The 27,765-nt window shown below is 43.6% G+C and overlaps 3 protein-coding genes across 4 annotated transcripts; all 3 read left to right on the forward strand.

The window, feature by feature from the left end:
• The first annotated feature begins 7,695 nt into the window (after positions 1 to 7,695).
• On the forward strand, positions 7,696 to 11,566 carry atp5po (ATP synthase peripheral stalk subunit OSCP). Its single transcript, XM_085370293.1, has 7 exons — positions 7,696 to 7,755; positions 8,029 to 8,079; positions 8,164 to 8,274; positions 8,571 to 8,700; positions 10,385 to 10,497; positions 10,672 to 10,758; positions 11,331 to 11,566. Exons 1-7 carry the CDS (start codon positions 7,729 to 7,731, stop codon positions 11,439 to 11,441), a joined length of 630 nt encoding a protein of 209 aa, XP_085226419.1. The 5' UTR covers positions 7,696 to 7,728; the 3' UTR covers positions 11,442 to 11,566.
• A 383-nt stretch (positions 11,567 to 11,949) lies between these two features.
• Positions 11,950 to 13,431, forward strand: LOC146638662 (uncharacterized). 2 transcript variants are annotated; one of them, XM_085370307.1, is made up of 2 exons: positions 11,950 to 12,153; positions 12,317 to 13,431. In XM_085370307.1, the coding sequence occupies exon 2, from the start codon at positions 12,398 to 12,400 to the stop codon at positions 13,142 to 13,144; it is 747 nt and encodes a 248-aa protein (XP_085226433.1). In that variant the 5' UTR covers positions 11,950 to 12,153; positions 12,317 to 12,397; the 3' UTR covers positions 13,145 to 13,431. The 2 variants fall into 2 exon arrangements, with proteins under 2 accessions (XP_085226433.1, XP_085226442.1); XM_085370316.1 differs by having other exon boundaries at positions 12,422 to 13,431.
• Positions 13,432 to 14,921: 1,490 nt separating this feature from the next.
• Positions 14,922 to 27,748, forward strand: nsd1a (nuclear receptor binding SET domain protein 1a). Its single transcript, XM_085362119.1, has 23 exons — positions 14,922 to 15,300; positions 15,868 to 16,733; positions 17,078 to 17,219; positions 17,366 to 17,538; positions 17,623 to 19,414; positions 19,510 to 19,625; positions 20,578 to 20,797; positions 20,902 to 21,005; positions 21,110 to 21,169; positions 21,269 to 21,463; positions 21,559 to 21,651; positions 21,761 to 21,884; positions 21,966 to 22,166; positions 23,552 to 23,731; positions 24,430 to 24,586; positions 24,679 to 24,884; positions 24,969 to 25,081; positions 25,174 to 25,443; positions 25,540 to 25,656; positions 25,767 to 25,908; positions 26,039 to 26,145; positions 26,253 to 26,457; positions 26,753 to 27,748. Exons 2-23 carry the CDS (start codon positions 15,885 to 15,887, stop codon positions 27,517 to 27,519), a joined length of 6,333 nt encoding a protein of 2,110 aa, XP_085218245.1. The 5' UTR covers positions 14,922 to 15,300; positions 15,868 to 15,884; the 3' UTR covers positions 27,520 to 27,748.
• Positions 27,749 to 27,765: the final 17 nt, after the last annotated feature.

The following is a 27,765-nucleotide window of genomic DNA, read 5'->3' on the forward strand; positions in this document are numbered from 1 at the left end:
GGATTTAGATAGGGTCGTTACTCGTTACTTCGTGTGGTGGCTATCGCGGAGCTTCCACAGATTCAGTAACATTAGCAAGTGGGGGAGGCCAGCAGGTGGATGAAGGAAAAGGGAGGCAAGAGGAGAGACCCGAAGTGGCCGCTGGTCCGAGAGTGTCAAGTGAACTGAACTTCAGGTAAGAAGTTATGACCTGCAGTCCATCTGAGTCACATATAAACCAAGTTTAGGTGGAGTTTATTTTCGTACTGCGTGCTAGCTAGCATGACGGAGTTTCTATACAGCTGGGTGGGTGCTATGTTACTGATGTTGAACTTTATTTTGTTCATAAGGTTAATTATTAGAGCTGCCAACCGTTCCTTAAAAAACGGAATCGTCTCGTATTCAGAGAAAATATTACGCGTTTCTTATTGAGGTGAAAAGGAACAGTTTGTCCCGGACTTCAGCTACAATGAAAAAGACACAAAGCTGGATTTATTCTGTGTCTTTGCTGCACAGCTGCCTCTTCTCCTCTCATCCTCTCCCCCTCCCTCTCCTGTTTCTACTTCAATCATGAAACTGATCAGTGATCAGCTGATCGGCTCTCTTGTTTGTTTATCGCCCACTTTGCGCCAGGAAGAAGAAACCAGCGGATGTCGCGCTAAACAACAGCAGCACGTTTAAGCTTGATCAGCTGTTGTTAGAATTTATTTAATATTAATTTCTAGTATCAGCTGATGTTTGCTGGAGCCACAGCTGCAAAAAAGCTGCTGGTCATGATATCGGTTTGGTTATGTGATGAGATGGAAACATGAAGATGAAACCAGGAGATGTCCTTACTGAATCATCAGAGCTGTGATGGAGAAACAGGTTTACCTTTTAGGTCACATGAATGAGTTGAAGGGAAGTTATGAACTGTTTCTGAGAGACAAATAACACCAGGATCCTTTTCTAAGTAGCTGACAGCTGGTAACTGTGCAGGGGCGGGTCTAGCAAAGTGTTGCCAGGGGTCCATGTAGGGAATTAAAAGGGAAAGGGGGGCACAAGGAAATGCTTTCTTATTCTCATTTAAAATGTCTCAGTTTTAAAAAATAATTATCTGAGTCTTACAACAAACAATTGATAGATTAATGCATATATACCATCAGAACAGTGTACATCACTGTCACAACAGCGTTTGTTTTCATTCAAAGGCTTTATGATTTTCCTATAATGGTGGGCCGGTCTCTAGTCATATTCCCCGGGATGATTTTTTTTTGTCCCAGTCCAGCTCTGTAAGCAGCTCATCTTCAGTCTGGCGTTACCTATATCTTCCTATTCAGAAGGCAGAATTTCCGAGTTCTGAGTACAATCGAAAGCACCACGACTGCAGTTTTTGTGTTGGATGTAAAAAGCAGGCTAGAATCATGCGGCGGTCAACGACGGTCCAGGCGTGGGATTTCTCTCGTGGAAATGTGCACATTATTTTTTTCCTTTCTATTGGTAGGTGGCACAGTGCACTTGTGGCAAGTAAGCAAGCTAGAAGACTGGCAATCTTGTTGGGTATCCAGTTACGGAAGCAACACATTAACAAGAGAATTCTGAGTAAAACTAAAGTTACTTTCCCTAGTAACTAGTTACTCTGAAAGTAACGAGTAACTTGAAGTAACTGAGTTACTTTTGATAGAAGTAACTAGTAATGTAACTAAGTTACTAATTTAAAGTAACTTACCCAACACTGCTTATTGAATGTTTTGGACTGTGTTTAGCATAATATTAATTAGCCATTAATTGGGAGAGGTGTATTGTTGATTTGTCTGCTATTGTCAGTGTATGATGAATTATAATGGCTGTTTGTTGTCCATTTGCATACTCTTGCTGAGGGAGTGCTCGCCCAGGGCACCAAACAGGCCACGAACGCCCCTGTGTGCAGGTGTTACATTCTGTAATATGTGTTATTTATGGTTATAATACGTCAAATGCTATAAGTATGCACATTTCATATAAACATAGTCTGTGACTTTCTTTAGCCCATATTTCAGTTACATAAAAAATTTAATTTTGATTTTATGCACTGTATAGCATATATAATAAATAAGCATAAGTATAAAATCCAGAAGCTACACAAAATGAGGTGGATCAGTTAGAAATACAAGTTTAACTTTTCACACTCTTTTTATTGAATAATCAAAATCTTATATGCTTTAATTTATACAAGATGTCAGAAATCCCCACTGCCATGAAGACTTGTTTGTTTGTTTTTTCTTTTACCAAAAATTTACTGGGTTAACCCTCTGGGGTCCAGGGTATAATTAGTCGTTTTTTATTATTTGTGATTTTACCTCTATATTTCAACTGTTTATCTTGCCTTGTTTGGTATCATGCTTTTCGGCACAATCTCGCATGTCTAAATAAATGTAAAGTTATTTTTTCATTTTAACATACTGTATTAACACAACTGATTTAAAATGACACAAAAACCCCATAGAATCCAAGTAGGCAAATTATTTGGGGGTTTTTGCAAACAGTAAAGTTTGCAAAAAAAATACCCCAAAATGCAGCCAATGGCTGAGCCATTTTTGTACAAAAGTTTAAAACCACTACTAAAACTAAAATTAAAGAACAATAGGGTATCACAATAAGATGTGACAAATTATTTGTGCTACTCCAAAAAATGCTTTGTTTCCAGCACAAGACAGAGGAGCACATCCAGCTGGAGACACATTGCAGTCTACCTTTGGTGGCCTCTGTCGCATTCACTAGTGCCCTCATTGTTTTACACACAAAGCAAAACTACACACCAAACATGCCAAATGTCACAAATCTCTCACATCTCAAAGCTCGCTATGGATATTACTGTCTCTCTCTCACTCACTCTCTCTTGCCACTGTTAGTCCCAAAACCTGTTCCCTGTTCCTAATCAACCGAATGCTGATTGGTCAACATGGTACATTGGTGCATTGATGCACAACAGGAAAGGGGTTGCATTTTTGTCTTGTTTTTTGTGTTTTGCTTGCAAACAGATAATGCTTGCAAGCGGTGTTCTTAGAAATCACAGTTTTTACCATTTCCTCCTGCGCTAAATGTAGTATTCAGAAAAAAGCATCACATGTGATGACCCTGGTTTTCTGTGGCCTATCAACACATATAGTTTGAAGTCCATTCAATTTCAACACAAGTTGAAATGGAGACTCAGCGTGGCTGCGTCTTGTTGCTCTGTCATCTTTAATCAGTCATGTGATTTGGACACGCCTGCACATCCATCGACCTGAGAGGGTTAATAAAACTCACCTTCATTCTTACGTTCATTTTTAATTGGTGGGGAGGGGATAACACTATGCCATATATTCAGTTTTATAATGTATATTCAATGTTCATTGTAGCTAGGCTCAAAGTGGTAATGCTATTTTATTTTAATAAACAACATTGTTATTGCAAGAGATTATTTTATGGTGGTAACTTCCACCCCATGCCACCACAGTAGGTCTGCCCCTGCTCCCGTCAAATAACTGCGCAAACCACCATGTCAAAAACATGCAGTGATTTATTGAAATGTGCAAAAAGTGTTTTGGATCATTGTCATGTTGAAAAATTAAGTTGTTGCCAGTCAGCTGCTTTCCAGATGTTATTGCATTGTGGATCAAAATCTGAAGGTACTTTTCTGCATTCATAACTCCATCAGTTTTGTCAAAGATAAGAAACACGGGCCGAAATACACCTCTAAACCGTAGAAGAGCCTCCATAGTTTTAGAGATGGCTGTAGACACTCACTGTTGAACCTCTCTCTCTGACCTCCTCTGTACATACTGATTTGACCTGTTGCCACCGAGTTTCAATCCAGTTCTTGTATAATGTGACATAGCTCATCCCTTTTCCCTGTATCCCTTACTGAAGAATGGCTACTTGACAGCCATCCTTCTAATGAAATCATTTCAGAATCAGAAATCAGAATCAGAAAGGGTTTCATTGCCAAATGTTGAGCAGGTTTACAACATTAGGAAATTGCTGCGGTGCTTCAGTGCAAACATACTGTCATAAATTACGCTAAAATAGACATGAAAATAAAAATAAGAATAAGAATTAAAAGTGCTAAGTAGATAGATATATACATGAGTGCAGGTGGTGATCAGTGCTAAACATGGAATGATGCAGTGAACACAGCGTAGGGTCATGTGTTAGTGGTGGGAACAGTCATACGATTTTTGTTCATGTGTCCAACAGCAGAGGGGAAGAAACTGTTCTTGTGGCGAGAGGTTCTGGTGCGAATGGACCGGAGCCTCCTGCCTGAGGGGAGCAGGTCAAACAGACTGTGTCCAGGGTGAGAAGGGTCAGCTGAGATCCGAGCTGCACACCCCAGTGTCCTGGAGGTGTACAGGTCCTGCAGAGATGGGAGTCTGCAGCCAATCACCTTCTCAGCAGAGCGCACAACATGCTGCAGTCTGTGTTTGTCCCTGATAGTGGCTTCAGCGTACCACACGGTGATGGAGGAGGTGAGGATGGACTCGATGATTGCAGTGTAGAATTGCATCATCGTCCGTGTTGGCAGGTTGAATTTCTTCAGCTGCCTCAGGAAGTACATCCTCTGCTGGGCTTTCTTAATGACGGAGGTGATGGTGGGCTCCCACTTCAGGTCCTGGGTGATGGTGGTACCCAGGAAGTGGAATGAGTCCACAGAGGTGATGGGGGTGTCAGTCAGGATGATGGGGGGGAGTGGGGCTGTGTGCTTCCTGAAGTCCACAATAATCTCTACTAGGGATGGGTATCGTTTAGGTTTTATCCGATACCGGTGCCAAATCGGTACTTTTGAAACGGTGCCGGTGCTTAAACGGTGCTCGAACCGGTGCTTAAAGAATGGAGAACACAAACTTTGTCCAAAAACCTCTCATGTTCAGCTGTTTTGTTTTGTTTTTTTGTAAAAAGATAACAATGTTAGCCTTTTCTGCAGCTATGGGGCATATATGGTATCACTCTTGGCTGGAAGCAGTGCTTAAACAATGGAAAAAACACAAACTTTGTCCAAAAACCTCTCATGTTCAGCTGTTTCCCACTTTTTCTTTGGTCATTTTAGCCTTTTTATCCAGGGTGAAGGGAGTATCTGCCATCAAACAAGAGGACAGCCGCATGTAGCTATGATGATGTTTGCTAGTTCACCTTACATGCATTAATGTAATAACGTGGTTAGCATACTCAACGTAAATTACACTCGAACAACATTAAGCGACTCACGCAGAGAAGAACGGCTGCTGCTGCATCAATATCCTCATCATTTCTGCTACACTGGCAGGGCTAAGGGCCAGGACTCTATTCCTCGGGTTTTTGGGGGATGTTGCTCCGGGTCCGATAACTGGCAACCCACCCAACGTGCTCGGTGTGAGGTCTCGCAGCAACCTATCAAATACGGCGCATTTCTCGGCTTTTAAAAAAAACGCTATGCGTCGCCAGGTGTTTCATCGGATTTGAGGTGTTACCTCCTTTGACAGTATCACAGTATCAGCTTAAAGCACTTGTTACAGGCTGCTGAGTTTGCATATTTTGCTGTGAAGTACAACCAGACTTTTGACCGCTTCGCCTTGGACATTTTTAATCTGTAGCTCTGCTCTAACTGAACGTACGTACCTGGCCCCGCCTACTATCCTGGGAAACGTAAAATGATTGGCTAGAAGTGTATCACAGCTCGGGAAAAAAAAGCACCGAAATAAAGCACCGAAATGTGCGCTGCTTTTCGGTCTGGTTACTACCGTTTATGTGATGGCACCGGACACCGGTACCCATCCCTAATCTCTACTTTCTTCTGGGCATTCAGCACCAGGTTGTTGTGGCTGCACCAGGACAGCCACAACAACCCTGCTGTAGGCAGACTCATCCCCGTCCCAGATGAGTCCAATAACGGTGGTGTCATCTGCAAACTTGATTAGCTTGACAGACTGGTGGGTGGAGGTGCAGCAGTTGGTGTACAGGGAGAAGAGCAGAGGAGAAAGAACACAGCCCTGAGGGGAGCCGGTGCTGATGGTCCGGGAGTCCGAGACATTCTTTCCCAGCCTCACATGCTGCTTCCTGTCCGTCAGGAAGTCAGTGATCCACCGGCAGATGGGATCAGGCACATTCATCTGGGAAAGCTTGCCTCGGAGATGGTCTGGAAGGATGGTGTTGAAGGCAGAGCTGAAGTCCACAAACAGGATCCTGGCGTAGGTTCCTGGGGAGTCCAGATGCTGCAGGATGAAGTGTAGGGCCATGTTGATGGCGTCATCTACAGACCTGTTGGCTCTGTATGCAAACTGCAGGGGGTCCAAGAGGGGGGCCGTGAGGGTCTGAGGGTCGTGAGGCTTCAGTGAACAGTATGTATATAGGACTAGATGCATCTCTCCAGTCAGGTGTCAGATCAGGTAGATAGTTTATTAAGCTTCCCACTTCTTTTTGTCTTCCACTTGTCTGGTTTCCTTAGATTTTTAAGGACACCATCCCAAGATATGCTTTTTTGGTAATCACCTAATTGGTGCAAAAATGCTATTTTAACTCTATCAAACTGTGTTAACTTTGGCTAAACACGCAATTTAAAATTGGTTCTCTGGTAAGTTCTCTGTTATGTTTAGACACAACACTGGTTCATTCCTTGAGTTAGGTGCCTTTTTATGCTTGAACGATTCATATTTTTATTTCTTAACTACCTTAACAAACATCTTGCTTCTTCAGAAAATGTCCAGATTCAAGTCAAGGACTGAAAATGAGCGAAAAAGCAGCCAATGTACAAAGAAAAACTTTCAAAGTCCTCCAGTTAGCCTGGAGAACTACTGTTCAACAATGTTTTAAAACTTAATAAGAAGTTTACAAGTCTGGCTTCTTTGGAGAAAAACATAAATAAATGAGGGGTGACTCCATACTTTTCCCCCGGTACTAAATATTTTACATTTTAACCAGAAAAACAAAAATGAATAAACTGCTTTTTTAGTCTTTCTTAAAAGAAAAGCAAGAAGGTAGCGGGACACAAAAGGAATTATCCATGCAGCATTTTAGCATATAGAGTCACCTTGTTTAAATGTTAAAATTAAAATAGCTTCATAGGACTCATATAATGCATTCACTAATTAATGAGAAATAACTAAACTCACAAAGTATGCTTTAAAATGTAAAACTAGCAGCTCCCTGTCTCACTGTTTTTGTGTTCCAGTTAGTTGTTAGACTTTCTAAGTAATTTCCTCTTCCTTTAGTCACGCAGCTAAATCTGGGGCAAAAAAAGTGAAGCAGTGAGACAACTGCAGTTTATTAAATGACCACTTGAGGTTGTTTCCAAATGTCAATCAATGTCCATATACTCCCAACCATAATTTATAAAATAAACATCATGTTGTTTTCAACAATCTAATGCGGCTGTTTTTAGAGGTAGACAAAGTGGGTGGTTCTATGGTGGCTTTGTCCATCTTTAATGTACAGTCTCTGGTTTTAGCCTGTTAATGTGACCAGGCATATCCAAAACAAGTATTTTGTTGTTTTCTATTGCCTACTTATATCTTAAGAGAAGTATGCTATATTTCACCTAATACTCAAAAAAAGACTTCCTCGATGGTATATACATTTACTATAGCTTAAAATATTAATTACTACACATAATATAAACAAACAAAACAAACTTGTTTAATTCCGTAACAGCTTCTTGTTTTGGGGACTCTTATTCACGATGAACTGCACCGGAAGAACTACATTACCCACAGCAAGACGCCTTCCTCTAAAGCACACATGCGCAGTCGGTCGTTCTACTCTGGACAGCTGTAGGAGAAAATGGCAGCATTCATGCTAGGACAGCAGGTATGACATTCAGTTATCTCTTTTAAATTTTAACCTTTATAATAGGGCTCATTTTTGTTTTCATATCTTCCAAAACTTGTTTGGTGAGTTTTATTAATTATGCTGAGCAGAAATGAGCGCTGAACTTTCAAAAAGAATTCACACGAGGCATTTCACTTGAATGACTGCTAACGTGTTAGCCAACCAGCTAACTGAGTTAAACGTAAACGGTGCAAAGCGGGCTAATAATTCACCAGCTCAGGCTTTAATTTTCATACAAATATTATTTTGCAGGCACGCCAGTTCAGCACGTCTGTGATCAGACCTGCAGCCAAACTGGTTAAGGTGAGTGACGTGCAGTGCAATAACCTTCTTCAGTAATTTGTGACAGGGTGTTAAGGTAGCTTATCCCTGTAAATGTCCTTGTAGCCTCCCATCCAGGTGTATGGAGTGGAGGGCCGTTATGCCACTGCTCTGTTCTCAGCTGCCAGTAAGCAGAACAAACTGGACCAAGTGGAGCAGGAGCTGGGAAAAGTGTCTGTAAGTCAACAAAAAAGGAACCTATTTTTAATGTTGCTGACACTGAATGATGAAAATGATGCTTTACTTAATATTTGATCACAGGGTTATGTGCATATTACTGTGATATATTTAAATAGCATCGCAGGATGTTTAAATATATTGTTTGTTTGGTTTTTAATTAATAATGAGATTAGTGACCTGATTATTAAATATTGATAATCCAAGCAGTTTCGGTACCATCTACCTTTTGTCTAATACTTACTTACTTTTTTTTTTTTTTTTTTTTTGCTGTTGTCTGCCACATTATTTTTCAGGCCCTGATCAAGGACCCTAAAATGAACAGTGTTGTAATGAATCCTCATGTGAAGCGCAGCCTCAAGCAGAAGACCTTCAACGATGCCCTTGCAAAGGCCAAGGTTTCACCCATCACTGTCAACCTCATCAGTGAGTGATCACAGACCCGTGTTACTGCTGGGACCCCGTGTCATTAATCGTGTGTGTTTGTGGCGTGTACACATGCAATACATTTGAACCTAGTTTTGTTACATTTTCAAAGACAACAGTCCACTAGCATGTTCCAGATATGATGTTACCAAGGTCGCAAAGTAAGGAACATGTTGTTGCACGTAGTCGTGTGATGGTTGCAGCACTTATACATGCAGGTCCTTGAGATTTCACATGGTTCGTTATTCTTAATGCCCAATTGGGCATATTTGGTTTGAATATTGTTTAGGAACCTCTTTCTGATCAAAACATAAAGAAAGCCATCTTGTTAAGCTTAGTATCGGTCTGAAGCCTAAAGGGTGTTTTCTTTGCATAGCTCTTTTCGACACTCTAACAATGCTTCCTTACTACAATCCTCATTCGTACATTAATTCAGTTGCATATTACAGATCTGCTGTTGCAACCCCCTTGGAGAAAAAACAGAGCAGCTAGAAGTATGTTGATTATAAGAAAATAACATGTATATGAAAATACTTTGACACAACAGCCATAAGGTTTGGACCACATTCACAAGCTGTGTTTTATGGGGTCTACGGACCAGCTGCTCTTGAACATTCCTAGATCCAGGCTTAAAAGAGAAGAGGCAACAGAACCTTTTCAGGTGCAGCTCCTAATCTGTGAAACAGTCTACCTTTTCACATAAGAGCTGCCCAGACGCTCCATCATTTTAAAACGCTGATGAAAAAGAAACTGGTTATTCTCACTGGTTTACAGTCTAAGTTGAGCAGGTTTTCCCAGGTTTTTATTGTGCAAATTTTATTCTGTATTCCTATTTACTTATATCACAGTTTGATTATTTTTTTCCTCCTTTAATCAAGGTTTATGGTTGTATTGTGTATTTTGGTGTATGTTTGTTGTTGATTTTGTGACTATTATGTCTATGTTGCATAGCCTGTACAGCACTTATTCAATTGAGGCTACGTCCACACTAATGCGTTTTCATTTGAAAATGCTTTTTCTCTGTTTTGGCCTCCCGTCCACACTGGGACGGCGCTTTCCCAAGGGAAAACACATACATTTCAAAACGGAGCTGTCCCGTCGCAGTGTGGACATTCGAAAACGCAGACTTTCTAAAACGATGATGCATTTTAGTCATGTGATGCAGTCATGTGACCAATTAAACAAAGATAGCGGAGGGCATTATACAGCAGTTGTTTTGATTGCTCTTGAACCTTAACACTCTCAATTTTGACAGCCCTAAAAAACATTAATATCAGTTTGTACATGCTCCAGATAGCTTTTCTTCAAATTCTTTAATCCTCACTTGCTTTTGCGCATGCGCAGGACTGGAACGTAAGCGTTTTTGGCCGTTTCAACGTGGACACACAACTCTGTGAAAACGACTGAAGACGCTAGTGTGGCTGCGGAGCGTTTATAGACGAAAACGCCGTTTTCATATCTATCCGGGCTAGTGTGGACGTAGCCTGAGTTGTGTTGATGTGCTATAGATGTAAACTTTGATTTGATTAAGGGTAAATGAGTGTTACTAGGAAGAACTTGGCAAAATCCCACACTGTTTACTTTAAACTGATGTAATACAAAAGCTACACTTTGCTCTGAGCAGATAGAAAAGTGGAGAATCTTGCTCAAACATGTATTGTCTTTTTTTTTTCTCCCTCTTTAGATGTTTTGGCTGACAATGGTCGTCTTACTTTAACTGGGGATGTTATTAACGCTTTCAGCAAGATGATGAGTGCACACCGTGGAGAGGTGATCTGCTCCGTCACTACTGCGCAGGTATGAAATGGGTGTATATGCAAGATATGTTCATACATTATTTTTTTCAGATACTGAAAACAGGTCACATCACTTAAGCAATATTTGCTGCTGTATATATCATTTATTTTATCAATTGCAGTATTATTGATTTAGACATATTGTACCTTCATAATGAATGTTTATCCATTGCAGCCTTTGGATGAAGCTAATCTCTCCGAGCTGAAAGTAGCTCTTAAAGGCTTTCTTCAGAAGGGTGAGACTATCAAGCTGGAAACAAAGGTACAACTCTAATGCACAGTCCCAGAAATCTGTACATAACCATCTTGCTGATGAATTTTTATCTTCAGGGGAAAACTGTTTTTGTGCATTAGTCAATTCTAAGATGTGGAGTTAATTTTCTTGCATAACATGTCTTATCTCAGACTGGTGAGATAATGTTTAAGCGCACAAATGTAACAATTTGTATAATTTACATAGTGAAGCAAATATTTTCTGGAAACTTGCATTAAAGAAATATGAATTTAAAAATGTACATAATCAACTAGAGGAGTTTGTGTTATGATTGGCTGTAAGATGAACATTTAAATAGTGAATTCCAGGAAATGGAAAAGCATCTGACATCTTTTTTTCCCCGCAAGGCTCTGAGATGTTGACAAGTTAAAATGTTCATAGATTTAAAAACCAATGTCCATTGTGTCCTCTGCAAAAGCCTTTAATTGTATATCAAAGAGATTTTAAACGCGGCTCAATCCACTATTTTAATCTCCCCCCCCCCCCCCGAAATCATTGTCTTGTAAGGGGAAGTCTCGTGTTCATATGTGTTGGCTAACAATCGACCTGTCTCTTCACAGTCGGATCCTTCCATCCTGGGGGGCATGATCGTCAGCATTGGAGACAAGTATGTGGACATGTCCACCAGATCAAAGATCCAGAAGCTGACCAAGCTCATCAAGGAAACTTAGTCCTGTGGACTTAATTTTGCAAAGACGACCATTGGCGAAGGGGAAACTTTGAAAATTGTAGATTTTGACCTGTTCCAGCACTGTTGTTGCCCTATAAATCCAGTGTTTGTGCTTAAAATGTTAATAAAAACTAAAAAAAATTGATCGCTGATGTTTGTTGTCTTTGTAAAGCACATATACACAGCTTCCATTATACTGACCAGTGATCTCATGGCCAGATTAGTTGATACATTGTCATTACTACATTTTAATAAATGTACAGTTGGTTCAAGACAGTGTGTCAGTTACATAGTTACCGCTGTGCTGTTGATACAATTATGGTTCCATGGCTACCACAGTTCCATGCTTCACTACTAGATACATTTTTGATACTTTTCCGATTCTACAGAAACCCATTACGTCACACGGATCAGTCCCTACGTTTCTTGAACGCTTTTATTGCGCATGCGCAGTTGTTGTCTGCTGGTTAAATTTTTTTTTTTCCTTTTCTTTTTTTTTCTGGGTGAAAATGGCTGCCACTCTCATCCAAACCTCTGCGTAGAGGATTAACTGAGCGTTGAAATATGCAGCAGACCCGCTTCGAGACAACACTCGCAGACGCCAGGGCGTAGTTTGTGCAGTGCCTTCACAAAGATGTTGTGGCCGTCAGGGAGAGGAAGCGTAGACGAGTCGAAATTAACCCTTTCCACTCCAACGTCCACCAACAAATGAGGTACGAACTGTTCATCTTTCGCTCTTTGAGTAGTTCGGCGATCTAGTAATCCAGTAATCATTTAAATTTATTGTTATGCATGCCGTGCATTTTTGCAAACTATGACTCTGTTTGAACATGTTTATTTCGGACATCACTTATCTTTGTTTGTTTTGTGTTGCAGTGCTAAAAAGGCCTGTTTGAGCCACTAGAAGTCAGCTACTAAAAACTGGATTGTCAGTAAAACACGTGGCTTTTCTAGCTCATGTATTTCTATGTACCCCAACAGAAAATGATGCACCAAGTGACCACCAGCAGCAGTGACTATTGCATGAGTGCACTAACAGAGGACTGTCATCCAGGCAGCCACTTTGATTTATGTAGTACACAGTCCAACAAATTCTACCCCTCTCCGACAAACCCTGGTTTGCAGCTGTCCCTCGCCGGCCTTGCCCCTTTGCCACAGGGCATGCACAAAGCCATGGCGTGCCAGTTACAAGACACCCAGAATGACTTCCAGCCACAGGCTGTGAGAATCAGAGCCGGTGAAGCTCTAGGGCCTGAGGGCTCTAAGAGAAAGAAGGGCACAGCGAAGTCAGGGCGGAGAGGGAGGCCATCGGGGACCACAAAGTTAGCTGGGTACCGTACAAGTACTGGACGTCCACTTGGGACAACTAGAGCAGCCGGTTTCAAGACAAGCCCAGGTAGGCCCCTTGGAACCACCAAAGCTGCAGGATATAAGGTGAGCCCTGGGAGACCGCCTGGCAGCATCAAGAGCCTCACTCGCCTCAAGAAGCTAGAATTCGGATGTGACGGCACCAGCAAGCTGGACTTTAGCAACTGCAGTGCTCCCAAGAAGCTGGACTTCACTAGCTGTGATGTTTCATCTTTTCCATACACCATGATGGAGAAAAGAGAACTTTGTGAGCACGGTAGCAATAAAGTGGATGAAACCACAGAGATAAATTCTGCAGCTGCTTCCCCAGTGTTTGAAAAACATTTGGTTGCATGAAGAAGAGGACTAGAAGGAATTGTGGCATTTCATGTATGCTGGGAGAAAAAGTTGTTTTATCATTTACTGTGGTTCTAAGTTTTCATTGTACAGTGATTGGCATTCTCAAAATCCTTTCCTAATAAACAGCTGAATCACAAATATGTTGCTCCAGTGTGGCAGAGGTGCATGCACATGAAATGACACCAGTCAGTATAGTTAGTGGTTCAGACCTCAGTAACCCTGATGTATTCCTCTGAATTGTGACATGTTCTCTTACTCTGTTCTAAGACATGAATATGTTTGTTTGTGTGACATTTTCTACATGCATATACATTTTAGAACAAAAAAAATTTAATGAAACCAAATCTTTCCCGAGCATAAATATGTAACCATGTAGTCGTCCTTTGTGTTTTGTCCGCTTGTCTATTATGTGGTTTATTTTGTGATACAATTCAGGAAAGCAGAAGCCCTGCGGTACGTTTTTATTGACTCAAACTGGTAAAGCTTAAAGCATAATACCCCCTTTGTTTCTGCACTTTGTAAATATAGTTTGCATCATGTATTGTAACAGCCTGTTTCCATATCCACAGTCACTCGATAAGCACTCCCACTTGTGCATGTATGTTAGACTGATCAGTAGAGGGGGAAACGACTAATGCTTTGTGGAATATGTAATAATAATAATGATTTCCTGTATGTGAAGCCAAAATAAAAGAAAGAAATCGTCTTTTTCACAGTTTCCTGTCACTTGTAATTCTTGCTCTGGACACAAGGGGGCTTGAGTCCTGTGACATGACACTCACTTTATCATAATACCTTTATTTACACCTTGTTAGACTAATTTAGGGCGTACCGACGTTTATGATCTTACTTTTTGGGCGTGTTTTTACCAGGTACGTGACAGAAGAAGAGGTTAAAAAAACTATAGGTCATGTTTTTTTGGGTGAAGCCGCCATGATGTGAGCTGCGTCTTCAATCTTTGTGTTCTGTACATGATAATTCACCAAAATATAGAAGTGCACCGCCTTTGGAGACATAAACATACCACAGTGTATGATATTAAACATTTTAAAAGCCGGCAGAGGGTAGCTGCTCTGCTGACAAGTCGGCATGTAACTGCACGCTCTTTGATCTGAGGACTGGCCCACTGCAGCGAGCCTTTTGTGCTTCTCTGTTTCAGTTTGCGCGTTTGTGGATCTGCTTCAGTTAGAGCAACAAGACACGCAACAAACCATCAAAGTTACGTGCCGGCGGGCTGAAAACGGACGCCGACAGATTTTTTTTTAATCACAGGAAACCAAAAGAAAGAAACCCGTTCATATGCTCAATGCCTCAACTCTCGATCGTGCTTTCCTGAGCGCCTGGCGGCCTGTTTCCTCATGTCAGCGCTCCGTGGAGAGCCAACATGGCGCGCGGAGAGTGTGATTTGACCGGAAAGGCCGTGTGGTTATTATCGGTGTGCAGTCTTTTTTTTCTTCTTTCCTATATGGTCGATCTTTCTCCTCCTACACACACACACAGGCACACACACCCGCACACAGGCCTGCATCAACTAGGAAAGTTAAACAATAGGACTGAAGGTGGAGGGGGGTTACAGCAGAAACGGGACAAACTACTTAGAAATCCGTTGCCTTCATTTACGATTACTACATACCAATAACTACTGCAAACTTCACCTGGGTGTGCACGCGTGCGAGCGTGCGTGTTTGTCGTGCGTCCGTGCTCGCCAGTGTGTGCACGCGTGCACGCGGAGGGTGAGTGTCACGGCCCTCTACAGACGGGGGGTTGGGTAGCATTGCGGATTGGTTACTGCTCACCAACACACAGCCTGGGCTTGTTTTAACATAACCAGGGGCACATCGACAAGCAGGCAAAAAATAATAATAATAACCATGTAGTAAATAAACTGCTGTGGCTGTTACAGGACCGGTTGTGGCTCACTGAAGACGTTGCGGCGTAATGGAGCAGTCGGCTGTTATTTTTTATTTAAGGTGACATTTTTTTAAGAGGGCCGACGCTGATGAAGCGAGAATGAGAGCCGTGCCTTGGCCTACTACTAGTGCTGCTGCAGCTGGGATTGTGGAGATCTGCTTTCACAAACCGAGAGAAACACTCGCCTGGTGCCACATTATCAAAGAGCAGCTGCTGGCTTCGCGATGACCGACCTCCAAACGGTGGGTTTTTCGCCTTTTTTTCCACGTGTTGATAGTGCGGTGAACTTGTAGTGCCGATCAGACCTTTTTTTCGTGAGTTAATAGTAGCTTCCTATGTCGGTGTGCGGCTGTAGCTTGTTTGTGTGAGCCACTGACTGTTTCTGTGATGGCTCAGTGTCACCTCCTCTACTACAGCTTCAGCGCTCCTCCATTGACTGTACAAGTCAGCGATCGCCGGGGTGACCCACATTTAGCAGACAAAGCGCTGTTATTTTCTAATAGTTTGTGAATGAAGTGTGTGAGCACGGTTGTTTTCTGTGTTTTGTCTTGTGCCGTACGACTGGCCTCTAGAATGGAGGCCATGCAATGTCGGCTTATCGGCGTGTGTGTGTGTGTGTGTGGGTGCCTGTGTATGTGTGTGTACGCGCGCACTGGCCATGGCTGGACCTTCATGGATATGCTTCTGATATTTATCACTGTACAAGCCACTTTGTTTACACATCTCTATAAGCACACAGGAGTGTATTTAGAGAGAAACTTCTATGGCACGTTTACCTTGTCTAACCCTGCCTGTGTTTCATTTGACAGGATGTAGGCATGACAACATGAAGCAGTCATACAGACCGGGTCTTAGGGTAGGCTCAGTGTTTGGCTCAGGCCCGCCAGAGCTGAGGCCCCACAATGGCCCTGTGAGCACTTCCTATGGAAACCAATGTGGCATTGTGAAGCGAGGATCAGACCAGTCATCAACTGTGCAGCTGCCATCCTCCAGCCTCAAACAACCCGCTTTACTAGGGTACAATCAGACTAACCGATCTAAAAGCTACAGTTCTTTGAGGAGGCCCTACGACCTGAACACTGCGATCAACAAACCTGACCCAGAAAGGGACCTTCATCCTCGGAACAACTTGCTCTGTGCAAGCCCAATTAGCGACGACGACGATGATGAGTTTGAGGCGCCAACTGTCCAGTTGCCTCCTTCTCCAGGCAACAATGACATGGAGCCTGTTGGGACTCTGCCGGACATGAGCAGAAATGGTTTCTTCCTACACAGTCCTGACAGCTTCGAGCGCTGTTCCCCCATTCCAAACGGATGCCTGCATTTTGAGTCCACACTATTTGACAGCAGCGATGTAAAGGGGGACGATGAGGAGGGGGACAGCGGCGAGGAACTCGCGCCTTTTGGCCACTCCCCACAGCCGAGTCAGGATCGAACTGTTACAGAGTGTAAGACCACATGCGACTCAGGGGTGGATAAAAGAACATACAAACCTACAGTCTTTAATCTAATGTCCAAAACTATATCTGAGCTCAACCCTACACTAAGCCCCAGCGCGCTGCCAGACATCTCCATGAGAGATGGGTGGAGTTTGGGTGAGGAATCTGACAGTGATGGTGAACTTCTCTCCCCTGTTGACCCAGGACTTATCTCACCAGGTGGCACCAACTCTAATGTGAGTATAAAACTCTTGAGATACAAACTTTGCAACTTCTGTACAACCAAATCCACACAAGTTTATGTGGCTATGTTATAATCAAGCATAGCTTAACTACCCTGAGCCACCAATATGCACGTACGCCATCTTCCAAGCTTTAAAATTTGACCCAAAAGAGTAGAAAACAGTTCAAATCTGAGGCCAGCAAAGCAATCAATGTGATGTTTTGTCATCACCATTAGAATTCAAAAGCGCATATCATCTATTCTTGTCATTATACGTGACAAGAATTTTGATTTGATACATGCAGCATTATTTTTTTTCTGTATCACTTATTATTGTGTTTTTCTTGTAATGATTAGTCCAACAGCCCAAAGAAAAGGCGTCTTCCTGCAGTGAAATACTTGGAAGGGGATTTGGTGTGGGCAAAATTCAACAGACGGCCGTGGTGGCCCTGTCAGGTCACAAGCGACCTGGACCAGGGGATTCACACTAAGATGAAAGGTGAGATTTGATGTAAATACTGATTATTTGACAGAAATCCGTTTCACACAACTTGACTGTTTTGTTGATAGTTTGTTGACGGCATTGTAGTGTATGTCAAAGTTCACACTGCTCTTTCTTCTTTTTAAAAAAACATTTTGATCCAGTTCCCAGTCCTCGTCCTTGCCGGATGTATTTCTTGGAAACGATTGGCGAGATTATAGAGTCTTCCTGGGTCCCAGGGAACGTTATTCTACCTTTTGAAGGAGGCCATCAGTTTGAAGACCTTCCTGTTCTCAGGCGGCGAGGGAAGCAGAAGGAGAAAGACTACAAGTATACGGTATAATTTGTGAAGTGAATCTTTGAAAATCTTTTGTTTGCTCACTGTGAACAATATTTCAGTAACTATATTACTTCTCTGCAGATACCCAAAAGTTTGCTGACTGCGTGGAAAGTCAGTGTAGCAGAAGCTGAGTATCTGCTCCCGGGTCGGCAAAGGAAAAGTGAAACTGTGCTGTCAGTGTCGGTCAAAGGAGATGAACGTATACCCAGCCCGCTCCCTAATGAGAAGGGACACAAGAGCCCGTCTGTCTCTGTGGACTCCAGTGAACCTCCAGCATCTTCTACAGCCTCCAATGGAAACGAGCACCATCTCATCAAAAACTCTACAAATCAAGGCAATAACAATAAAGCTCAGAAGAAGAAAAAGAAGTGTCTGTCAGACATATTTGGTCATATAGTTAGTGGATCAAAGGAATCCTCCACAGGCCAGCTTCACACAGCACCGCGTGCACTGAAAGAAGAGCCGAAGGACTCGCCTTATGCTGACCTGGATTCAGTTCCAATGCTGCATCGACCGAAACGCACAGCGCTGTCTCCAGTACACAGTATAGAGGTCCAAAGAGAAAAAAGTTCAACAAAGGCTAAAAAGAGTACAGAAAAAGTGAGCCGGGGTGCAGACTCATTTAGCAGCTTAAAAAACAAAAGGACATCAAAAAACACAAATTCTGGCCAGAGGTTGGACAGCTGTGTTGAAAGTGAAAAGACCTCGGTGGATCTTCCTGCCAGCAGTGGCCTGATGACGAGGGCTCTGCAGGCGGAGGAAGAGACCGATTTCAAAGATGCAGTGGCCACGAGCCACTTCTCAGCAGAAGCCTCTGCTGATGAGTCTCCTGCTAATACACCTACTAATGCTTCCATGAACACTGAAATGTCTCCTACTCGGGAATCCTCCTGCAGTGTATCACTGTCTGTAAACCACAGCTCTCCAAAAAGGCGTGCAAGGAAGCTTGATAAGAAGCTAATTCGTAATGGCTCATGGATTAAGTCCAAGTGTGTGGTCACGACTGAGTCCACTTTGCAACCTGTTAAGATCAAGACAGAAAGCACTGTCAGGGATATCACAACCACTTCTCAGTCCTTGTCCCTGTCACCGATGGATTCCTTTCCAGATATCCAGGAAATAAAGTTTAAATCTCTTGCAAAGGAGGACAGCAGTGACTCTGAAACTGCTGCATTTCGTACTGATTCCAATTATAAATTCAGTACTTTCCTGATGCTTCTGAAAGACCTGCATGATACCAGGGAAAAAGAAGGCAAACCGCTGACAATCCCTCCATCACCTGCCCTAATCAAAGAGGAACCCCTAGTGATCCCTGCTTCCACAGATGTTGACACTCCCAATGGTTCTTGTGAGGGATTAACTCATGGGGTCAAACTTGAAAATGGCAAGTCACGCAAATCCACAATACCCCACAGGACAGAGGAAAGGACAAAGATTAGGACTAAAGGCATCACTGGAACTGACACCAACCACTGTGAAGACTCTCCTGTTCGTACTCCGCCTGGAAGCTCAGAAAAGCAACGTAGGAAACAAAGATTACCCGCCAAACTTAAACTTAGCATATCTGGCCTTTCCTCCGACCTGGCCGACATGGCTTACGGCAGGGAGTTTGTTAGCGGCCATGCCGATTTGGCCGATTCTGGATCGGTTCCTGTTGTTGCTGCCGATCCTTCCACCAGCTACCTCGATAACAACTCAGAAGCCATGTTGGCTCCAAAGAAGCGCTGGCAGGTGGTTGAGGAGGCTGCCGAGAGGAAGGGTGAACTCCTGAGTGAGGCGTCTGATGAGATGATGGCATCACCAGATCTTGAACCGGGGGCTGAGAAGTGCACGGAGAGCGACTCGCATTTGTCCGACGGAAGCAGCTCAGCCGGTAAGACAAAGCGCTCCTTTTGAGCTTCATCTCCAGAGCTGGTAAAATCAGTAAGTAAATGATACATAATTTATTATTCTCCTATTTTTATTTAGAGAACAAACGCCTCCGGAAACCCACCAAACGTCTGTTGGAGTCGACCGAGGAGTACGAACAAATATTTGCCCCAAAAAAGAGATCAAAGAAGCACTTGTCAGAATCTTCCCAAATGGTAAGAAATGTATGATTCATTTTCCTTTTAATAAAAATGGAAGTAAGCAGCCTCTTTCAAGCTATAAATACAACGCAAGTGCTACCTGTACAGTCTTTAGTGTTGAGTTTGTTGACACCCTAAGGCTCCACGCAGTATATCCACAGGGGCCTGCTTTAAAGCAAAATTCATGCTTTAAAGCATGAATTTTGTGCGGTATCATTTAAAAGTGAATCTTTAGAGATGGGAACAATTTACACCAATAAAACAAGCAGATTGTGTCCATAACTCCCTCCCGCGTTATCACTGGGACAATAGAAAACAATCTGTCATGAAATCACTCCCAGCTGTTAATATTTAAGCCCGTTCACATACTCATCTGATGCTAAGCTCCAACCAGCTGGATTGGTGTGAGGATTATGAGGTCCTTGGAAAGTTTTGTTCCCTGGAAGCGGTCCCTAAGAACCTCTAGCTTACAGCATATATTGTCCTTAAAGGCATGTTTAAGAAATGTGCATCCTGTATATATTGTGCACATACAATACAATATAAGGTATAGCTGTAGCCTTTTTGCTTTTCTGTATATTCACACCCATTTTAAAAAGACAGATATTTCTGTTTATCCGGTTGACCCATCTAGAATTACCCACTCAGTAGACATAAAGCATATCTCTTTGTACTTTGCCAGAATTAAATAAAGTAAATAAAGTGAATTGCTTTCAAATCAGGCAATAACATCATTCTGATTATGCCTTGATACATCAGCCTATTGTTTTGACATTTAAGGTTTTTTGGGTTGAGTGATAATAAGATATAATTGTAGAAACAAATTTGATAAACAACAGCTATGGCTGCTACATGTTGCTGGAACATGTTGCCGCCACAGTGCACGGAAACGATTGCCCCGTGGTTAGTTTAAAACCTCTTATGTGATGGATTTCAGCAGTGCTTTGTTGTCAATGTGTACATTCAGCAGACTTCAGGGATTGCAGCACTCCACGACCTCAGCATCACGTCAGAGACTGTTACCCCAGCCTCTCCATCAGACGAGCCCGCCGAGGCGCCGGCACAGTTGGAAAAGAGTCCGTCTCAGGACGAGCTTTCTCCTGCAGCACCTTCGGTAGCTTCAGTCACGACACAGCCCCCCTTTGACCCAGACACCCCAGAGGAAACTGATCTACCTCCTGAACCAGGTAAATAAGCTAACAGCGTAACCGGTGTATTTACAACATCAACTATTTTTCCTGTCTCTTAGACGCTATTTTAAAATATGCAATACTGAATCGTTTTACTCCAGAGACGGAATTGTTAATCCAAGAAAGAAAGAGGCCGAGAAAGCTGTCGCACAAGGTGCTGGACTGTAGCATAGAAGAGGTGCCTGCTGCTCCTGCAAAGAAGAAGGTAACTGAGATGACATTAGGTAGCTAGGAGCGTTTGTGATGGGGACAAAAGCTTTTTCTGTGAGCGCTCTGTAGTAGCACTGAAAGTATTTTTTTGTTCTACAGGAGCAAAAACGTCACAGTGCAATTACGTCAGAGGTGAAGGTGTTGGTGAAGAAAAGACAGGTACTAAAACCTCGTGATGTGGTTTCTCTGATTCTCGTATAACACCAAACAATATTATACTAGAATTAATCATAAAAAAAATCTCATCATATTGGATAGTTGGGATTTGTGAAGAACGACAAGCCCATGTTCAGCACATCCTCTCCTCCTGCTGCTGCTTCTGCTGCCTCCAAGCCCCCAGAGAGCAGATCTCCAAGCCCCAAAGGATCCAAGACCCCTAAGCAGGAGGCTGAGGTGGAGGCCTGCAGCACCGAGGAGAAACAAAACACTGGAACACTAACTCCCAAGGCCGAGGTATGTATGTCGTGCTGATAAGCTGCTGAGTTATTGGTCGTCCACCTGTGGTATTTCATTTACGAGCAGCACTTGACTAACAACTACCTCCGTAGGTGCTGCCGGCCGGCTGGAATGACAGTCTGTCCTCACAGGTGGATGTAAAAGGCAAAATAGGAGCTGCATCCTTGAAGGAGAGTGTCTGTCAGGTGAGAGGGAGTCTATCAGAAAGTCTAGATTTTCTGATTTGTGGCGCATTCCCTGTATTTGGGAGCAGTAAATCATTAGTCGGGCCTCTTCCTCCGTGTGTTTGAGCAGGTGTGTGAGAGGACGGGAGACCTGTTGGTGTGTGAAGGCCACTGTTACGGAGCTTTTCACCTACAGTGCATTGGCCTGTCGGCGCCTCCGAAGGGAAAATTCCTCTGTCGAGAATGCAACGCTGGTGGGTACGCCTGAAAGCACAAAAAATGCACGCTACGGCATACCTGAGTTTAATTCTTCTGGTTGTTAATGATCCTCTCAGGCGTTCACGCGTGCTTCGTGTGTAAGAAGTCCGGAGATGGGGTGAAGCGCTGCATAATCCCGCTTTGTGGGAAATTCTACCACACGGACTGTATAATGGCCTACTCGGCCACCCAGCCTCACAACAAAGGCTTCCGCTGCCCCCTGCATGTGTGCCTGTCCTGCCACATTACCAATCCCCTCAACATCTGCAGCTCTAAAGGTGAGCGCCACTGCTGGCTTTGATCCAACCAGCCATCTACTTTCTCCTCATCCAAGTTAGGCCTACCATACACCACAAGATGCTTCTATGTTAGTATGTTTTAAGATTTTGCTGAAACCAGGGTTGTTTTTTGCAAGACTTGAACCAGGTGACATGTGAGGTTTTTTAACAGGACAGTGAATTAAAAATAGAGCAGTAAAGATTTATTTAAAGTGTAGTGTTTTACCTTTAATTAGGAAATTAGGAAGGTTTAACAACTAGAATCAGTCTGGTTAGTAAGTGCAGTCATTTGTTTCCCGGGAGGAGACAAAAATCTATTTTGTGGTTGCTCAGGAAGAGCATCAGATGTTCAAATTTGCCAAATCACACATGGAGCTACCCGCTGTGGCCAGACCCTTGTGAATAGGGGAGCAGCTTAAAGTGGCTTTTAAACAGCCCACGAAAATGTGCTTAAAAGTAGATCTCCAGCTGGCTGATAGTTATTCCTTCATTTTCACCGTGGTTTATTTTTAAAAATTTGCATCCAGTCCAAAGAGGTGTTGATGCATGTAAAGGAAGTCTTGGATTCATAGCAGAAATAGCAGAAACTTTAGCAGTGAGCGCATCAACAACACCTTGGTTTATTCTTAAAAAGAAGGAATGCACTTATGAGCACTGCCCAACCAAGAAAAAAGGACCATGAGGACTAAAGAGAACGACTGAAGTGGATGATTGCAGAATTCTTTCCTCGGTTAAAAACCATCTTTTCAGAACATCTAGCCGAGTCAAGAGCACACTCGACGAGACAGGCGCGTCATTGTAAACATCTATAAAAAGGTGGCTTCATGAATGGAAATGCACAGTCTTTGTTTGCATGTCACTTGTTACTTTGAATATTGATGGCCTCTTTTGAACTCTGGATTATTTAAGGGCTTTGAATTTCATGCCTGGAGATATCAGGATTTGTTTCTGTGATTAAGCTTTTTCTTATGAATGACTCGGTGTCTTTGCATAAGCACAGGCTGACACTCGAGTATGTGATTCATTGCTCGTGTGTCATGTGAAATTAGGCACTTAGACTGAGATTTTTTTTGACACTTACAGCCTCACCTACAGTACCAAGTGTACATCATAATCCTTGCTTTTTAGCAGTTTAAAGTGGCTTCATAAAATATTGACTGTGCAGGATTTTGGCATGTAATGCAGAGTTTTAATTCAGTGGACTGACGTGACTCCTTCAATGTGCTTTGTACTACGATCTCTCTTAATAATCCTGTAAGACTGAGTCTTATGTTCCAAATCCAGGGACAACATTTGGAGTGAAAGTGTTTTAAAATTGCTCCATAAATGGTATGTGTTGTTTTGTTTGCCTGAATTAAGCCGTGCTTCCTCTCACTTCCTCTCAGGTCGGTTGGCTCGATGCGTTCGCTGTCCCGTCGCCTATCACGGCAACGACAACTGCATGGCAGCGGGCAGCTTGGTGCTGGCGAACAACAGCTTCCTCTGTCCGAACCACTTCACTCCTCGCAAAGGCTGCAAGAACCACGAGCACATCAACGTTAGCTGGTGCTTTGTCTGCTCTGAAGGTGAGCGCAGTCTTGTAGCGTGTGCATATGTAAAAATGAGTTCAGGATTAAAACATGAGCTTTTAACAGACCTCCACTGTTCAAATGTTAAACAAAAAACACACACAAAGAAAGGCAGCTGTTCAGCGCCGGGCTTTATTATTAAATTCAACATAATGCGCTCCAAATTATTTTTATGCTCTCTCCCATTTTCCACTTAAATGCTCCCACTTGGCAAATGGATCTGTAAATGTATTTCTGTTTCTTGTCTCTACTCACAAATCTGCCTCTGAAACCCAGCAGCTATAAAAACACACAGTTTGACTGCTGAAGTCACATGTTAATGTTTAATGCTCTTATTTCTGACACTGATTTAAATTAGTGCCACTGATCTCATTTAAATACACCGACTCACCTCATTTAGTCCTGAGTATCTACATTTGTACTGATTAGTGTCACTTGTAGTGGCACTATAATAAGTCAGTTACTGAATTAGCTTACCGCTGATGATAAATATTCAGCTTGGTGTTTATTTGCTGGCTTTACCTCACAAATGCTTACATTGGATATGGACTGTTCTCCCTTACCAACTTAGAAGAAAATTTGCAGGCCCGTGTGACCTTGTAATCACTGTTCAAAACATAACTACGGACTGTTGCAGGCCATATTATGGCGTGTTATAAAAAAGCTCCCTAATCACTCATGGGTTGCGTTTCTAGGGGGCAGTCTGCTGTGCTGTGAAGCCTGTCCTGCTGCTTTCCATCGGGAATGCTTGAATATGGAGATGCCACAGGGTAGCTGGTTCTGCAACGACTGCAAAGCTGGAAAGAAGCCCCGTATTAAGGACATCCTGTGGGTCAAGTGGGGGCGTTACAGGTAGGTTAACAACACTGGCAATCACACAGAGGCTCTGGCTAACAACTACTGGAGCCATATTTGTATTTCTGAAACCCGCTGTGTCTCTTCAGGTGGTGGCCTGCTGAAGTTTGCCTGACCAAAGAGGTCCCAAATAACATCTTAAGGATGAAACATGAGGTGGGAGAGTTCCCTGTGCAGTTCTTTGGCTCCAAAGATTTCGTGTGGACATACCAGGCCAGAGTGTTTCCCTACATGGAGGGCGATACTCACAATATAGAAAAAATGGGCAAGGGTGCAGATGCAGTGTACAAAAAGGGTGCGTGCTTAAGGTTGCTGAGTGCATCTTGATTCTTGGTGTAAGGTGCATGTTTAATAGTAAAGATCGTGTGTCTCTTTGTAGCACTGAACGAAGCGGCCGAGCGGTTCAAAGAGCTTCAGGCAGAAAAGGAGCTGAAGCAGCTTCAGGAGGACAGAAAGAATGACAAGAAGCCTCCTCCATACAGACACATTAGGGTACCGTTTGTACATCTGTGCTCATCTAGCCAATGGCAGAGCAGTTAACTGACGAGTGCTGTTAAAATCTCACCCCTGTCTCTGTTTCTTAGGTAAACCGGCCGATTGGGAAGGTGCAGATTATCACCGCTGACCTCTCGGAGGTTCCACGATGTAACTGCAAGGCGCTTGACGAGAACCCGTGCGGCATCGACTCTGAGTGCATTAACCGTATGCTGATGTACGAGTGTCACCCTCAGGTGTGCGCGGCAGGGGACCGATGCCAAAATCAATCTTTCACAAAGCGCCAGTACACACCTGTGGAGATTTTCAGGACTCTGTCCTGCGGCTGGGGTTTGCGTGGCTTCTCGGACATCAGGAAGGTGGGTCGGAAGTGAATCAAGCCAGCATTGATCGCTTTAGTTGTAACCACATTTTACTTATTCCTCGGTTTCTCCGTCTCTTTTTGTCTCTCCCAGGGAGCTTTTATCAGTGAATACGTGGGCGAGGTGATAGATGAAGAAGAATGCCGCGCCAGGATCAGGCACGCTCAGGAGAATGACATCTGCAACTTCTACATGCTTACACTGGACAAAGTAAGTATCTGAGTCAAATACCAACAGATGCAGCCTGAACGCGGCACGCTTGATTAACAGTGCAGATTGGATGACGTGTCCACACTGATTTGCGCTTTTTTCCACTCCAGGATCGCATCATTGACGCGGGGCCCAAAGGCAACCAGGCTCGCTTCATGAATCACAGCTGCCAGCCAAACTGTGAGACTCAGAAGTGGACTGTGAATGGGGACACCAGAGTGGGGCTGTTTGCTTTACAAGACATCCCAAAAGGTTTGATAGTTTGTTTTTTGTTTGGGGTTATTTAATTTTTTTAACATTTTTAGGAGGGGAGGGTTGTATTGAACAAGATCATCCAGATTATTTTAATTACACATCCGATCTAATGCAACAACTACTTTAGGTGAGGAGCTGACTTTCAACTACAACCTGGAGTGTCGTGGCAATGGGAAGACCGCCTGTAAATGTGGAGCACCCAACTGTAGTGGTTTCCTGGGTGTCCGGCCAAAGGTAAAACTTTATATTTATTCACAACTTTACCTTCAGTTAAATGATCCTCTGACCGCACTTACAAGAAGAGCTGCCTTGTGACCTTCCTGTTCCTCGTCCTCGTATAGAACCAGCCAGCAGCTGAGAAAATGAAACCTAAGGAAGGAAAACGGAAGGGTACTATGAAGAAGAAGACCAAGCAAGAGGTGACCAAGGAGAGGGAAGATGAGTGCTTCAGCTGTGGTGACGGGGGTCAGATAGTTTCCTGTAAGAAGCCGGGCTGCCCAAAGGTCTATCATGCTGACTGCCTCAACCTGGCCAAGAGGCCTGCAGGCAAGTAGACTTTAAGGAGAGCACACAATATGATAGCCGTGTGTAGCCAATCGTTTTTTACATCAAGCTCTCAGGGGGTTTGAATATCCTCAAGCATGCATGGAGCAAACAGAGGTGACTGGGTGGTTTCTGAGGTGAAGGTTCTCCAAAAAAGGCAAAAATAAAATGTAGTTTTGATGAACGTGAACTTGAAGAGAAATGTTAATTATTATATTTTTGTTAGCTATTTGTGAGTCAAAAATCGTACTATTTGCGCATGTTTATTGTATTCATTCCACATTTGATTTGCCTGCAGGCCGATGGGAGTGTCCATGGCACCAGTGTGACGTATGTGGCAAGGAGGCGGCTTCATTCTGTGAGATGTGCCCCAACTCGTACTGTAAGGAGCACAGAGAAGGCATGCTCTTCATCTCCAAGCTGGACGGCAAGTTGTCCTGCAGCGAGCACGACCCCTGTGGGCCCGACCCGCTAGAGCCAGGGGAGATACGTGAATACATGCCCAACACGACCTCCATGAGGCCCGGGGCTGTTGATGCGCCCGTCGCCCCTTCTTTCGTCCCAGTCACCAGACGAGTGGCTCCTTCCGCTCCCGTCTCTGCCCCGGCCAGCCAAGCGACTTCATCGAGGCAAGCGCCTCCTCCTCGTCTCTACATCAACACCAAGACTGCTACCTCAAGCTTCGTCCCCTCCGGCAGGTCCTACCTCATGGGCAGAACTGACGAGAAAGCTCTCCCCACTCCTGCCTCCTCCAAGGCAGAAAGAGAGGACGGGGAGGTGGAGGATGGGGAGGTGTGCGGGTTGGACGTGGACGGTGTGGACGACGACGATGAAGAAGACGAAGAAGAGGGCGATGAGGAAGAGAACGATATGGAGGAGATGGAGATAGTAGAGGACGAGGAGGATGAGCCACTGTATGGAGGAAATCTGCCAGAGGATGATGAGGAGGAGGACGAGGGCGGGGACGAGTATGACACTTGGGGTGATTATGTGGAGGAAGACGACGGAGAGGTGGAGGGCGAGGACTCGGAGGACTGGGGGAGAGTGGAGGATGATGACAAGTGACTGTTCATCCTGTCCTTCCTTATATCTCAGCAGCAAAACTCAGTAGACATTGAAAGGCCTGAAAGAGTTTCATATTTTGGTACCTACTTGAATGCAACACTGCCTTCACTTTGGTACAACATTGCCTTCTCATCTGCACACCGCTGGACTGACAGCAGGGATGAGTACTGGTGCTAAGGCTTCGACGGCTGCTTCACTCAGCCCCTTTCTACTTCTGTTGATATGTATGTGTCTGGTGCTGTTTTG

The sequence above is a fragment of the Diplotaxodon limnothrissa genome, linkage group LG2 (assembly GCF_057381915.1).
Source record: "Diplotaxodon limnothrissa isolate DT_005_m linkage group LG2, D_limnothrissa_male_GT1.1, whole genome shotgun sequence".
In the NCBI taxonomy this organism is placed as follows: Eukaryota; Metazoa; Chordata; class Actinopteri; order Cichliformes; family Cichlidae; genus Diplotaxodon; species Diplotaxodon limnothrissa.